Source organism: Pterocles gutturalis, unplaced genomic scaffold (assembly GCF_000699245.1).
Source record: "Pterocles gutturalis isolate BGI_N339 unplaced genomic scaffold, ASM69924v1 scaffold6784, whole genome shotgun sequence".
Taxonomy (NCBI): Eukaryota; Metazoa; Chordata; class Aves; order Pterocliformes; family Pteroclidae; genus Pterocles; species Pterocles gutturalis.
In genome coordinates, this window is record NW_010135603.1 from 35,120 (window position 1) to 49,819 (window position 14,700).

The window sequence follows — 14,700 nt, forward strand, 5'->3', positions numbered from 1 at the left end:
GGCAGTGTATAAAAAAAGGTTTGATGGAGTCACCCTGTAATTTTACACAGCTGCTGCCAAACTTTAAAGACAAGCTACACTGAGGGCTGAGACCTTCCCCTTTTTAGAAGGAGCCACTGGCTCCTTGCTGAAGCAGAAAGTTCGTATTAAGTGAAGCATTAGACCTAACGCACAACTGCTTGACTAGTGACAGTTGGTAGTCTCATTTTAACATACAATCCAAGGCAATCTGCCATTTTTATCCAATGCAGGCAGTAAAAAGCGAAACAAAAGGTCCATGCTAGGTTATGACCAAGGCTTCAATCAAGACACAGGCACAAAAATATCACCTCTGTTCAGGTGCTGGGTTTGTGAAAAATCAGCCTCTCCAGCTATACGGGACAGCCTAGAAAGAAAGATACATGTTGGTAGTGCACCTAGAGCACATGCTTAATGTCCAGCTGTGACACAGTTCATGTACAGCCTTGTGCAAATCACCTCCATTGCCTGTGCTCTAAAATTCAACTATTAAACATGTCAGGCACGAAACTGTCTACTTTGTTTAGAGGCAGATACTGCTTCTATAGCACAAAGAACAACTAGCACAAAAAGCTCTGTATATGACACAATAACGATCTGCTCCCTTTCTTCTTGCATGTTCTCTGCAATCTTTGAGGCATCTGCCACCTTTCCAAGAGGGCCGCTTTCTGTGGGGAATAATTGAACTTTGGCTACTGTTTCAAGACTCAATTTACTGGACCATGGTCCCGACCCAAGATGGCCAAACTTGTCATGGTATGAAGACACTGCTAATGAGATCAGAGTCTGAAAAGACAAATTCCAAAGAGCAAAGAGAAAAGGATGTTTTCTTTTCCGCTGGACAAAACACAACTTTTCTGGCAGGCACAAGCAGGACACTCTGTCCACTTTGGCAATACCCTGTATGCCTGGACGTACACAAGCGTGTTTTTACATGCAACTCGGTTTGATTACACAATCTGCCTCCAAGAGAATTTGGCAAGAAGGATATCTGAGGGACTTCAGAAACTGAGAGCAGTCTGCAGCATGCTGCTTCTCTCACACTATCTCTATTGCCATTTGGAGCAGCTGACCACTGGGAAAACAGACCTAAACCATGTGTGGCACAAATCCCTCACTCTAAATGTTAGGCATCCTCCAAGGCATTGCTCTCCTGTGGATGTGCAAGCCCACCTCCAGAGTGTCTGAACTCCAGGATGCAGCTTCTCAGAGTGGGCTCTGTCGAGAAATATCTATGGCCCTTTTAAACTCCAGGTTTATTTGCATTTTTCTGATTATTTTTTAAATGCAAATAAAAATGTCAGATCACATATGAAGAATCACTTTCTTTCCATTCTAATAATGAGCATCTTATCACCCAGACCTTCACATTGGAATAGATAGCTGGCATCTATGCAAACACCGATTGAAAACATCTGTATTTATTCAAGCAGGATGCATGATAAGGACTGCATCATTCTTCTAGGTTTTCCTTTACAAAATCAATTAAAAACTTCATTTGTAGCATTCTGTACATCTAATTTTCACTGTGGTAAGTTCCTATTGTGCATCACAGTTTCATTTAACAGCATTTCACAGAGACCACATGTGATACATCAGTACAGCTTACTGTTTTAAGGGTTTACTGTGTCCGTGGTGTTACCAAACACCACAGCCAATAACTTCTGAAATCTGTGCACTGTCTATACCAGGTCAGAATGAAAAATGTCAAAATGTCAGCTTCAGTGATCAAATTTCCCCACTCGTCTGCTTGATTCAGTGTCTTCCGCTAGGTTTCCATACAGCTCATTAAACAAAACAAACCAAAATCAAAACCAGGACTTTATAAAGTTTGACATGATTAACTACCTTTACTGGTAATATGTGCAACCCACCCAGGTGTCTAGACAGTTTGAAAAATACAGATCATATTTAGGAGTAACAGCTGTTACTCCTCAAGTCTCTCTCTGGTGGACCTCAAATTAAATAGAAACAGACCTTATCAATATTAGGTGGTCCTCATCCAAAGGAAACATCCAACATGCTGCAGGAAATCAAGTTACTGGTAACAGCAGGTGGCACTTCACCTTCCAGATCAATGTACCACTTGTGCAAGCTGCAAGAAAGTTCTGCACTCCCAAAGGTACATGCTTTGGGAAAAGTTAGAGAATAAAGAGTTCAGAGGCTCAGTTGTGGGAAACCTTCAGTATTTTTTCATTAAAATAAATTTTAGAAAAGATCAACACCTGTGTCCTGGCCAGATGCCATTTTAGGCAGGTGTTTCTTGCCTGCCTGGGTACCCTTTATAATAATGAATTTGAGAGCATGTTTGCTTATGGAGGTTTTAGACAGTAAAATTTGGCTAGGCCCTCCTAAATAATAGTTAACGGCTTAACAAGAGGTTCTGACAGACTCTGGTAGTAATAAGCATTTATGGGCCTCCTCAGGACAAATAAGGTCCTATCTTGGAGGTTATCCAGAAGTAGTGTCCATTTCCTGGCTTGCATCCCCCAAAATACCACTGCACAAAGCTCCCCTGGGCCATAAGCTGTTGACTGCAGAACAGTCATACTCGATGTTAGAGGAAAATGCAATGCTAGGTGCCTCGGTGTGGACCCAAGCTCTCTGATAACTAAAAGATTGAGTTTGAGCAAAGTGAAAAACTGCAGGTTAAACCCAGGTAACAAGGACGCTGCCTTAAGATGCTCTATCTGTACAGATGTGGTTTTGTAGGAGCACGAGTGGTGCAGAAGCACAGAAAGCCAAGGACGTGTGCTTCTGAACCTGTAGGCATATGAGACTGCTCCCAGCTGAGAAATTTTACACAAATGGTGTAACTGGCTGGGATGCTGCTGAAGCTGGGCAAACACAAAGGAAATCTTCAGGTATCCCTGTTCAGTCAACTGAGTCAAATTTGTCACAGTTCTTAAAACACAAAGGTCTTTACCTTGCTTCATTGTATTTGAGAATTTATTGCCCATCTTACTTATAGGGGAAAAAAAAAAGATTTATAACTCAGCTAAGTCACAGCTAGTGAGAGAGGCTGCCCAAGCCATGAACTGTGGGTGTTCAGTGTAAGGTTGTTTAGCAAAGACTAAATTCAGGCTGTAAGAGCTTTTACAAGAGACTGTAAATCACCTTAACTTTTACACACTGTGGCAACATGTGAGCAGAGGAATGTGGCTGGTCTGTGCTAGTCCCAGAAAGGTCCCAGATGAGGCCAGCAGATTGGGTGGCAGACGTGCAATGCCGAGCCTGTGAGTAAAACACTCAGACTTATCTCCCCTGTGCTGCGTGTGTATGCGACCAGGGCAAAGGGGCAGGAAACCAGCCCAGAGGTGCCACAGGAACAGAACGCACCAGGGCAGCTTGAACACCCGATGGGAAGAGCATTGCTAAGCAGTAAGCAAACTGTAAAACACAAGTCAGACAAAACATCTGGCAGCTGCTTCACATAGTTTTCTGTCTGAAGGGCAGACGAGCCTGCAATAGTTTAGAATCAAAACATGCGCAAGGACAGGATCAGTGCTCCAGTGTGTTTTGTGCGAGCATTGAATGAGTTTTGTTCCCTTCAGCACTGTTTTGTATGCCAAGAAAGGCTGTGCTTTGAGTTAGGTTTTTAATTTTAATAAACTTTACTAAAGAAATCACTATGTATTTCCTTCTCCAGTCAAATGCATCTTATCCTTTGTCATCAGACCAACAGCATTAGCTCTGCATAGGAAGTTTGTGGGAGAGGAAGAGCATGCTAGGAAATGGTTTTAATAAGTATCTTACCTGATGCAGAAGAGAAGGTGTGACTGCCAAAGCAAGTTCCTAAAACTATGATGCTTCTAAGTTTGCACATCTCAGACACAGGGAAAGGGACAACTGCTTTGTGCTGGTACTGGCTAAGGTACAGACTGATGTCTAGGCTCCAACACGGAAGTTGTCTGAGCTCAGAGAAATAAATTCTCCGTTATACAGCTAAAGGAGAGAATTGGCAACTGTCCTCCGTCCCCCCCGCCCTGGGTATTTCTGTCTTGCCATTGTCACGCTGTGACCAAGATCCACAGAAGGGATATTTGTTGGCACAGATGTGCTGCACAGGAGTGTAACCTGCACCCCAGACAGGCTTTCCTTCCAAAAGGAATTGTGACAAGACTGCTGAAGTGGTACAACCTGCTCCACTGAAAACTTGTCCTCTTGCACACTTTTCTAGACTCAAACTACTTTCCCCAAGGCCTCACCTTCCAGAAAGAAACGAAAGCTACCCTGCTGTCTGTCTAGAGCATCAGGATGCCAGATTCTCTGCAGAATTTCCACAGCACTTTGGTATCACCAGCAAGGCAACAACAGGCAGTGTTCAAGGCCAGAAGCCTCCTATAAAATGCAGGAACAGTTCCATGTGCATAAACATTATTACTCAGCAACAGCAGGAAGACAAGAGCTGCTGGCCAGGGTAACAGGGTTGGTTTTCAGGGAGGCCCTGATACACGTAGGACTTGCAATTTTTAATGCTACTCAAAAAAGGAGTAGGTCTGCCTGCCACATGCCAGTGCTTGAATACAAGCAATAGCAGGGGAAGCAGAGAGCCACTGATTCATTAGGATTTGCTAATCTGTGATATCATTTGTTGATTCCACCAGGTCCAATCCCCATCTCATGACTTCCTCCACTGTTGCCATGGCACTGTACATAAACACTGCAAACTCCCAGCCCAGAGCAGGTCATTTGTTTCAAATATTCCATGCAGCTGGAAGGCAAGCCTGTTTGGGTGTCTGGAGCTGAGCATGAACTAATTTCTCAGTCTTCTGCACCCGCCCCAGCCTGCTGCTCTCCCAGAACCCCTCCAACCACACTTCCAGCAAAGCAGAGGCAGCCTTCCGCAGAAAGGTAAGGGGAAGCTGGCCTTGTTCACAGACAGGCACAAAGTGTTTCACTGAGGTCCTCCACTACCAGCAGCAAAATAAAAGTGATGATTGAATATGCTGGATATTTCAGCTTAGGATCTACAAACAGTGGTCTTCTACATGGGGGAAAAAACAAGATTAAGATATTCAAAATTCCCAAAAAAATCTTGCCCTGAGACAAAGACAAGAAACCACTTGCTTTTTTAATTTTAAGCTCTCCTCACCCAGTACCCTTATAATGCAGTTTGTAAATACACATCTGAACTGATACCATAACTGCCGATACCATTCAAAAGCCTCTGTATTGCCCAGGTTGGAAGTGGAGGAGACTGAAGGCACTACCAGCAAGCAACAAACAGTTTCTACACCACAAACAATATAATCCATATCTCCTCAGAGCCCAGGAATGAAGCACAGCCCTCTTGTGCAAATAGATCTCAAAATATGAGAACACAGCAACTTCTAGCGGTGGGTAGGGAGTGACTGAAAACTGATACCAAGTGACTTGAAGTAAACCAAGTTCTTGACCCGAAGAAGTTACCCAGAACACACTGAAATCCATCAGCCATTTTTCAAGCACACATCATACAGGAATGACTCTCCAAACACTCAGCTGAACCTGCCGCAGCACCTTCTGTAATTCACTTGCTAGGGATCCCTTAGGCACTCACCATTTCATTTTGCTTTCTTCTATCCATCATCTCCTTTACTAAAAAAAAAAAAACCCAAACAAACAAAAGACAATCAAGTATGAACACGAAGTAGCAGGTTACTGACCTGTTTTAATATGAGCTTCTTTTCTGGAAGAAAAAGTTGTTTACTGTAATCTAGGAGTGAAATTTGCAAGCCTGCACAAAGCATCAAGTTTGGCAAGACAACTGGAGCCCTGCTCCATTGAATCAATTTGAAGAAAAAAGGCGTAAAGTGTAATAAGTCAGTTGTAAACCAAGTTAAATTAGGACCCCAAGGCTGTGTCTCATCACAGATTTAATTCAACTCCATCTGGAGTACCATTTTTAGGCACAAGTGGCAGCTGTACAAAGTCTCAGGTTACCACACCCTACCACCCTGTACCAAGACCTGCAGCTCACCCTCCACCTCCACACACCTTTTAGCTGCCAGCTTTAAACTGTCACTCTTCCAAAGCACAGTCGAGGCCACAACACCCCTTGCTTTTACCTGTCTGGGCTGGCTTCTTGGGAATAAGCTCACCATTCACATAGAAACTTGATATAAAGAACTCTGACCATCTCATGCAAATAAAAACCAGCATCAAGTAATATTTAATAAAGTTTATTAGGTTACTGAGTATTATCTACAGTCATAAAATAGAAAGTCAGAATTTAAAACTGTACAATGCCATGTACTGGTGTGGTGAGGAGAGACAAAAACAAAGGAGCACAAAGAGAATTGGAAGTACGGAGAACACAGCTGCTTCCCTGGAGTCATGGAAGACACTGGTTCAAGTTGAAGGCAACCAAGTAGAGCTCCATACACACTGAATTTTCTTCTCTCCCACCCTGTAACAGAAACTAGTACAAAAATCATATAATATTAGATTTAAAAAGGGGCATCACACCCCACCCAGTCTTGGCACCAATTCTGTGCTTTAAAAAATATTCTATGCAAGTAGTTTATTTTTAAAAAAGGTACCTTACAGCAGCTGTTTAAAACATGTTCTTATACATACACCACAAATATATATATTAACATTTTCAACAACTAAACTCATTTGTACCTACACAGAACTGAAGGGATAACTCGAGCCAAAAAAACAACTACACAAACATTTTTTTCAAGACAAAGAAATGTGCAAAATAACCCCAGAAAGGCAGCATAGTAACCCGTGGAGAGGTCAGGAGAGCAGCTCCTGCTAGTAAAGGAGTGTCATCCTCTTTACTTGGCTACTGAGGTGAGAATCTGTTTGGGATGTGCTGATTTTGCCTGAATTGCTTGACCTGTTTATTGCAGTTCTCTCCTGCCCCTTGCCCCCAGCTCTGGAGAGGTTCATTTTCTCCTTGCTGTACCTGAAGATCACCCCACTGGCCCCTGTTAAAGTCTCACAAGTTACATTCTACAGCAATCACCTTCTGGATTTCTCATCTGCTGATAGTACTTCTGCAGCCACACTGCTACTGCTTTCTCTGGGACAACTTTCCACTCCAAGCAAGAAACAGAGAGAACAATCCATGCTGCATAGTTAAGTGGAGATTATGCCGATGGTCTATGACAGAACAAAGCCTGGTTTGGATTACTTTAAGCAGCTTATCTAAGATGATAATTCCCTGGCAGAGCCATTAGAGTTTCTGTGTTTCTCTAAAGCCTTAACACAGAAGAGGCTACATAGAAAGCAGACCTAAGATGGCAGGACCCATAGCTGTGTAACAAATCTCAGCTTATACAGCCTGTCTCACCCTGTTGCAGAAGAAGTTTGTCCCTTCCCTGTCCCCACATCAGCAAGGAAGCCCTGATCCTGGACTAAAACCTGCAGTTTCAAGTCAAGAAGAGGGCAGGTGAAGACATTGAGTAGGACTACTCAATCAACTGAGACAAACCCACTAAGAAGTGGCACAATAGAGAATGGAGCAGGAGAACTGAGAAAGCGATGGTGATAAACAGGAAAGCAGGATTTGCTGCGTATGAAATAACATTAGAATGTGATGAAAAGTCCTGGCAGAGATACAGACATCAGCAACATAACCACCTTCTCCAAATTAAGCATCCTGGTGGAAGGGTTCTTAGTTTTGGTGTTTCAGGGTTTGGGGGTGGGTTTTTTTTTTTTGGTTTTTCAAAAATTAACAATTAATTCTTCCTGGTATTCCAGCCTCTTCCCAACTCTGCTGGCCACCCCATGCCTTTCCATTCTTAGGACCTGGTCTTATCATTTCTACTCCTAATGCCCTCCCTTCCCCCAAATCATGTTCTTCCCTTTCGCTGGTACAGAAAAATCATTCACTCCCAGGCTCTACAACCCAAAGAATGCAGTAGAGCCTTTTCTCAGGAGAAGCAGGGTAGCACAGAGCTTCTGTAAATGTTCCTTTAAGCGTGCTGGGGAAGTGGCTTCCAAAGAACAAAACACTCAACTGTGAAACAAAGATTACTTGAGAGCTTGCCAGTAAAGGCACATGCAGACTTAAGCAGTGGCAGGAATACTTTGGCCAAGGAGTTCCAACAGTAGCGATGACACAAGGGTGGAGAACCCATTGCACAGTGGGTCAACTCCAGATCTTTTGCCTTGGTTGCAACTCTCTATCCTTGAAGACGAAGGTCATTGGTAGAGCAGGTAACTCTTGAGGGAGGCGGGCAGTGGCAGCGTAGGGATCTCATTCAGTCTCTCCTTGCCCAGAGCAAGCCTCACAGCTCGCCGACACAAGTCCATCAAAGGCAGTGGTTCAGCTGGGAAAAGAAACCCAAGACATTAACAACCCAACCCACAAGTTACACATTCATTTTGCTAGTTCTAAAATCCCCCAGAGAAGAGAGCAAGAAAAGTAAATGCCTGGCACATTTGCAGGACACAAGCCATTCAGTGTTTACACACAGCAACTTTACATACAGCTCAAATACACAGGCAGAGCATGATGTTCCTGGAGAGGTTAAGCCACACAAGTGCATGAACCAAAAGACACGACAATCTCCTAATGGAAGTTCCCTCTCTGCAATACCATTCATTCAAGTCAAGACTCATCTAGCTTGTGCCTCTTACTGCAGTAACCAAAAACCTTTGTAAGAGATTCACTGAAGTGAAAGACTGCAGCAGTTTGATAGCATCAGGTGGTATGGATACCTAGAAAATACCATGATTTGTCTCTTACATAGTTGGGTAACAGCTGTCAACCCCTTCATTTGTACTATATACTTCCCATGAAAAACAAAGCCATCTGTTAAAGCGTCATGTCACTACTTGTGACATTTTCCATTAGAGGATTCCCTCCTGTGTCATAAACCCAGGAAAGATACAAGCCTTTGGCTATCTTTTTTTACATCCTGCACTTACAGCCACTGAAGAAGATAATGAGTTTTTCAGGAAAGACATATGGGGCCCTTTGATGCTGGAGAGTCATTCACAACATCCAGGAAGGTACAGATTAGTTTCTCATGGCTTCTGCTGCTTAGTCTGCCAAAGCTCACCTTTACACTGCATGCTGCTCAAGCATAAGGGGCTCTTCCTCCCCCTAAGAGGGCTAACACAAAGACATCCCAATTTAAGCAGGTAACTAGACATCCTTCTAATAGCCTGAGGGCTCAGCATGCACCATTAGAAAGCTGCCTTTATCTTGGGCTGAACACAGATACCTAAAAACATCCACAGGAATGGAAAAGTTTGGCTGAGAAGCCGCAGGTTTCAGATCCCAGCAGCTCTAGCTTCTACTACAAACCCAATTAATCTGACTGTTCATACAGCTGTTTTAAACAGCTGACAAAGAGGGAAAGCTTAGTTTTTCTGAGCATGTTACTGCATCTTTTTAACCAGAATTCATTCCTTCAATAAGGTGGCTACAAGTCCCTTGCTTCCAGGTTCAAAGATAACAGCTAACACTGAAAACTCAGAATGAGTGCTGTTGTCAGTATCTGATCAGGCCACTCCTGATTCTACTTTGGAAAAAGTAAACAGTCATACCGCTCCATGTAAAAAACACTTCCAGGGAAAAGTGGAGAAAGCTAATTTTTATCTATTTTTTGGCAAAAAGTCTGTGAGAAGGAGAGTTTGTTAACTAAGGAGAGGCTTGGTAACAAAGTCAGGAAATGCATGCTTGGATTGGTCTGTCTCCTCCTCGAGTTCGCAGCCAGAGCTGAACTATTTCCCCTTTCTCCTTCCGTGCTGTGGATCACAAGCTATTACCTGCTCCAGGGGAAGCTGCAGTGGAATGTTTTTTCTAGCTGTTCTCCAAAGTTGTCCAAGTGCTTCAAGCATTAATTATTCCTGAGGAATCATACCTCTATATGCATACCTCTTTTACACTGATACCGGGCAGAGAGCAGACATCTGCCAGGGCAGTGCTGTTGCTTCCCAAGCCCCATCATGTCTCATACATGTTCTGTGCCAGAAGTGAACACACGGCTGCACCCAGCCCTAGGTACACTGGTCTTGCCTGCTCAGGACCTATTTCAGGATCCATCCTGCTTCTTCTGCGGGGACAGGTCTCTACAGTGGGACTGCATGTCTCAGCTCAGGCTTCTCCAGCACTAGCACAGCCAATTACTGGCAGCACTCCTTTGGCACATCCCAATGTAGCTTATTCTTAAGCCACTGGTGTACAAACACACTGTATTCAAAGTCTGTCCCAATTCTTCCTGCTCCACATGCAGATAGTGGGACAGAGGCATTGTCTAGCCAGCATCCCAGAGGATAAGGGGGCCCTGACCTCAAAGCCTATAGATATTAACATAACAAATACATTCCAGTTTAATGGCCTTAAAAGGAGAGGATCTTCTTCCCACAGAGATTAAGAACAAGAACTTTGTCCTCATCTAGTTTACACTGATAACTCAGGCTGACAGGAGATCTTGAGACCAAAAGAGAAAGCACACATATCTGACCTCCTTCCATTCACAAGCACTACAATCACTGGACAGTGCTGCTATTGAATGCTCACAAGTGGTTAGAGCCAGACACCTTCTTTCTGTCTGTGCCAAAATAGCATCCCGTCATTCCTGGCCTAATGCCCACAATTCACTCCTATGCTGAGAGCACATTACAACCAAATCCAGTACTGGAGGTGGCCGCTTCCTTGCTAAACGCAGTTCTGTGCCAACAACTCCACAGACTTGCTGGCTTTGAGGGGAGCTGCAGATTTTGGCTTTGACCCTTCAGAAAAACCTGGTTACTGGAGCTGCTGCCATTCTGTAAGCTGTTGAGGCAGAATGAGCTAGATTTCTTTCTTTCGGTGACAAAGTGCTCTGCCAAGAGCTCTCTATTTGGTCTTCCTGAATTGAAGCGTATTTCTCAAAGCACTTATTTTTCCTCCTATCCCTTTGCAAGGCTTTCCTGGTTATCCTGACAGTTGTTTTTCTGGTGCCCAGTATCAGCTTTGTTGTGCCTTATGTCACCAGTGCCAGGGGTTTGCCATTGCTGGCCCACCATTAGAACATTTCCAAGCACAAAAAGAGCCCAGTATGCTGCAGCCTTTGGGCAGACACTGTTCTGGAATGCAGGGGGAACACTACTCTTTTCATAACAATACTGCCAAATTTATTTCACTAACGACATAAATCCAGATTTTAATCCACTTCCTTCACCTCTCTCCTCCACCCTACCCAGAGGCCTGAGTCACAGTCTGGCCCAATGGGAAATTCTGACTGTGAGAGATAACAGACTTTAGCACATTTGGACAGCCAGATTTATTACTAAGCTTAGCTATTGAGATTGATGTCCCTGTTAGTAAAAGGCCTGGCATGCAAGTTGGGCTGGCTACAATATCCAGCCCCACACTAGAAATGAGCACACCCTGCCCTGAAAGAAGCAGAGAAGTGACTACTTTTTTGAAAGATGAGACATTCCCATTTTCTTAGATAGGGACAGATCTTCCCACTGTTGCCCGCAAGGGATTTTAGAAGTCCCTTCATTAGACATTTAAGGCAGGCAATTGTCCCTCAGAGACTGTTCCCAGTAGAGAGACACCAGGATTACGGTGCCAATAATGCAACTGTCACAAAGACATTCCTGATGATACCTTTGTACCAATATAGAAAAGTTTGTCATCTCTAGACAGACAGCTGGCATCACCTTCACCCACCATACCACCTGCCCAAAGCCTGCCTGCTCCCTGCAGTGCCTTGGGAACAGTACATGTGTACAGCCAAACTTTTTGAATTAGCCACTAGGGATTCAGAGCTGCATGCAGCAATCCTACTGCTGACAGGAAACCCTCACCTCTAACAAAATGAAGACCCTCCCCAGGATGGTGTAGTAAGCCTGCTCTTAAGTAGCACACAGATCTGTGCTGCTAGAACAAATACAGGGAGTCATACTCACGGTCAAGTCCATTCAAGTAGCGCATCCGTATTTCACAGTGTCCCCACACCGCGCTTACCACTGGATATAGCTTTTTCCCTTTGAGTCCCCGAAATGCAACACCCATGTATTGCCCATCTACAATGAAGCTCAGTGTCCCATCATCCATGTCCAGAACCACCAGGAAGGAGTCCGGCACAATGAAAGTTTCATCTGGTTCTAAGAAGGCAGGATAGGTTTTACTGGGCTGGTTCTTGCCATCGTGATACAGTCTGTTACGCCCAAGGTCCCACCCCCAAGATTCATGGTTATTTCCTACAAGCGACGTGTACCCTACTGAATGCAAAGGGGCATCTGCTGTCGCCACCCCAACGACAGCGTGCGTGCCGCGCTGCCTCATCGCCCACGTGATCTGCCAGACATGCAGTCCTCGCGTATAGCCCACTTTGCCTCTGATGGCATCTGTACTCTGAGCCACCGGATGCCGGTGAAATATGAGTTTGTCATCCTCTTTCACAAATACATTCAGCGAGCGATCATCATTGTTCCAGGAATGCAACAACTGGACTTCATATGATACAGGAGGCATATCCAGTAGCAAGTCCAGACGCGTGGGTTTGCTGTAGTCGAGTCCTTGGAGTTCTTGTTTCAAGGGCCTGTATACAGGGTCCCTCATATCCACAGTCTTTATCCCACCTGTGACCTTCTGACCCATTGTGTGTTCCGATTTTGCCTATTTATAGGCTCCCAAGGCAAGCTCATCGATTTACCCGGCTGCTCCTGCTGTCATTCAGCCCTATAGGAAAAGTTGCCAGGAGACCGTGTCAAGACAGGCACCAGTCAGTATCACCTAATGGATGGAAAGAAAAACAAGAGACAAGTTAAACATTAGCACGGACAGCCTCATATGCAACATTAACAGAGCACGGTTTTCATCTGTTTATCCTGACAGCTCGTCCTTCCTTTCCACCAGCAGGGAAGGGTAATGCATGCTACTTACACAGTATACCCTGCATAGCAGAGATAGCATATAGATCAAATGGATAGCTACTAAGGAAGGTATAGATTCAGCCACCAGAGCTCATCTTCTCTTTACACTGCTCCTAGGTCACACCACAAGGTCAGGCTGAGCAAGACATCCTGGGGAAAGCCCTGGCTGTCCGCTGGTGTTCACTGCTCCACCTCCTTCCAACCACCATGGACAATTTCTTCTCCTGACAAAGCCATGTCTATAGCTATCCACAATGAGGCCAAAACACACAAGGCATTTAATACTTTGAAAAAGAGTCCAAACAGCTTCAGTTAATTTCTCAAAGATAGACCTGAGTTGACAGTTGCACTGTCTCTGGACCCTGTAGTAACATGCTACAGCTGACTGGGAGTGAGCGATTGGTTTATACAGATAACTGCTCTGCAAAGCTTTAGTCTGAGCTGTCCCTAGCAGGGAAGAGTGGCATTACTGAATAAACTTCTCCCTCTGCTGCTCTAGACAGGTTGGAACTAGCCTTCAGAACAAAAAAAAAGTATAGCTTCCGCTATAGGAAAAGGAAAGCAGGCTGCATTTCAGGAGGGATACACTTGTGTTCTAGCTCAAGACCAGGATCACAGACTGGCGAGTAGAACAGACATTACAGACAGGCCTGGTACCAGCAATATTTTTCCAGGGTCCAAGCCAGCTTATTCATGTAACACACTAGATGAGCACCTTCTGTTCCCTAGCTGGTACTCCAGTGCTTCCTTTGCGGCGCCCCCAGATCTGACAGACATTAGATGAAGACAACTGAATTCTAACCCTCCTTTTTGTGAAGGCTACCTACTGCAAAGACACACAAGTATCGCCTGTTATTGTTACCCACCCCTAAATAATTTTCTTCCCTTAGCACAAACAGTTCCAAAAGAGAAATAAAGCCTTGAACACAATCTATCTCCCCATAGTAGTGATCAAACAAGGTAGAAGCCAGGCAATAAAAATGAAAGCTTAGTTACAAACCTTCCACACATCAGCTGGCAAAGCAGCTAGCAGCCTTTGATACAGGTTTGAGGAGACAGTTCTCTTCAACTCCACTAAAGCATTGCTAAGTACCTCGGAGGCCTGACCCCAAGTCCAAACCAGCAGACAAAACCCGCTGGGCCCAGCCTCAGGAGAGATCCGTTCCAGCAGCAACTGGCACTATCGGCCCCACTGAATCACTGCAGTCAAGAGAGCAGAGCAACGTGCTGTATGGTTGGTCTCAAATGAGCAGCTTCAGTTGGGGCAGCTTCTCTTCTCCAAGAGGAAAAAATCCCAAGAGTCCAGGGGGGAGGAGCGAGCTTCTTCTCACAGTTTAGCAGTTTTCCTTCCAAATTTCAGAGGAACCTCTAAAAAGTTTAAGCCAGCTTGGCTAGAGATACTAGCTCACTTTGCACACCTCTCCTCCAGCACCGCATCCTCCAAAAGAGTCTCTGCTCTCCCTCAGCAACACAAACAACCCTCTGTAAGACAGTTGCCAAACTGGGGGCAGCTATTAGGAGAATTAGAAGTGAGAGGGGAGCGAACTAGCTTTCTAAGAAAAAAAGTGTTATTTTAACATTTCCTGAAGTGAGGCAATCACCCAGGGCTCCTGCCAGCTACAGTCACAACACTTACTCACAACCAAGGACCTCATCTGGCATAGGAAACAGCATGAATCAGATCTGGTTGAAAAATAAGGTTATTGGACATCAGCAGCAAGGCTGCAGCTAGAAGGTGACAGGGAAGGCTTATGTACACTCTGGGTTAGGGATCAATTCACCACCTGCCCTACAGGCTTTTACTATTAGTCCACTGAACTGTGAGCTCAGATCTGGTAGTTCTTCAGGAGAAGAAGATGACTACTT

The 14,700-nt window shown here is 44.6% G+C and overlaps 1 protein-coding gene across 1 annotated transcript; it reads right to left on the reverse strand.

The window, feature by feature from the left end:
* Nucleotides 1–7,644: 7,644 nt before the first annotated feature.
* Nucleotides 7,645–12,691, reverse strand: SPSB4 (splA/ryanodine receptor domain and SOCS box containing 4). Its single transcript, XM_010081957.1, has 2 exons — nt 11,866–12,691; nt 7,645–8,285 (listed from the first exon to the last, which is right to left on the reverse strand). Exons 1-2 carry the CDS (start codon nt 12,557–12,559, stop codon nt 8,158–8,160), a joined length of 822 nt encoding a protein of 273 aa, XP_010080259.1. The 5' UTR covers nt 12,560–12,691; the 3' UTR covers nt 7,645–8,157.
* Nucleotides 12,692–14,700: the final 2,009 nt, after the last annotated feature.

Coding starts and splice junctions, on each gene's coding strand:
- SPSB4 (XM_010081957.1), bottom strand. CDS start 12,559: ATGGGTCAGAAGGTCACAGGTGGGATAAAGACTGTGGATATGAGGGAC. Junction 8,286..11,865: donor CTACTTGAATGGACTTGACC/GTGAGTATGACT, acceptor TTCTTTTCCCAG/CTGAACCACTGCCTTTGATG.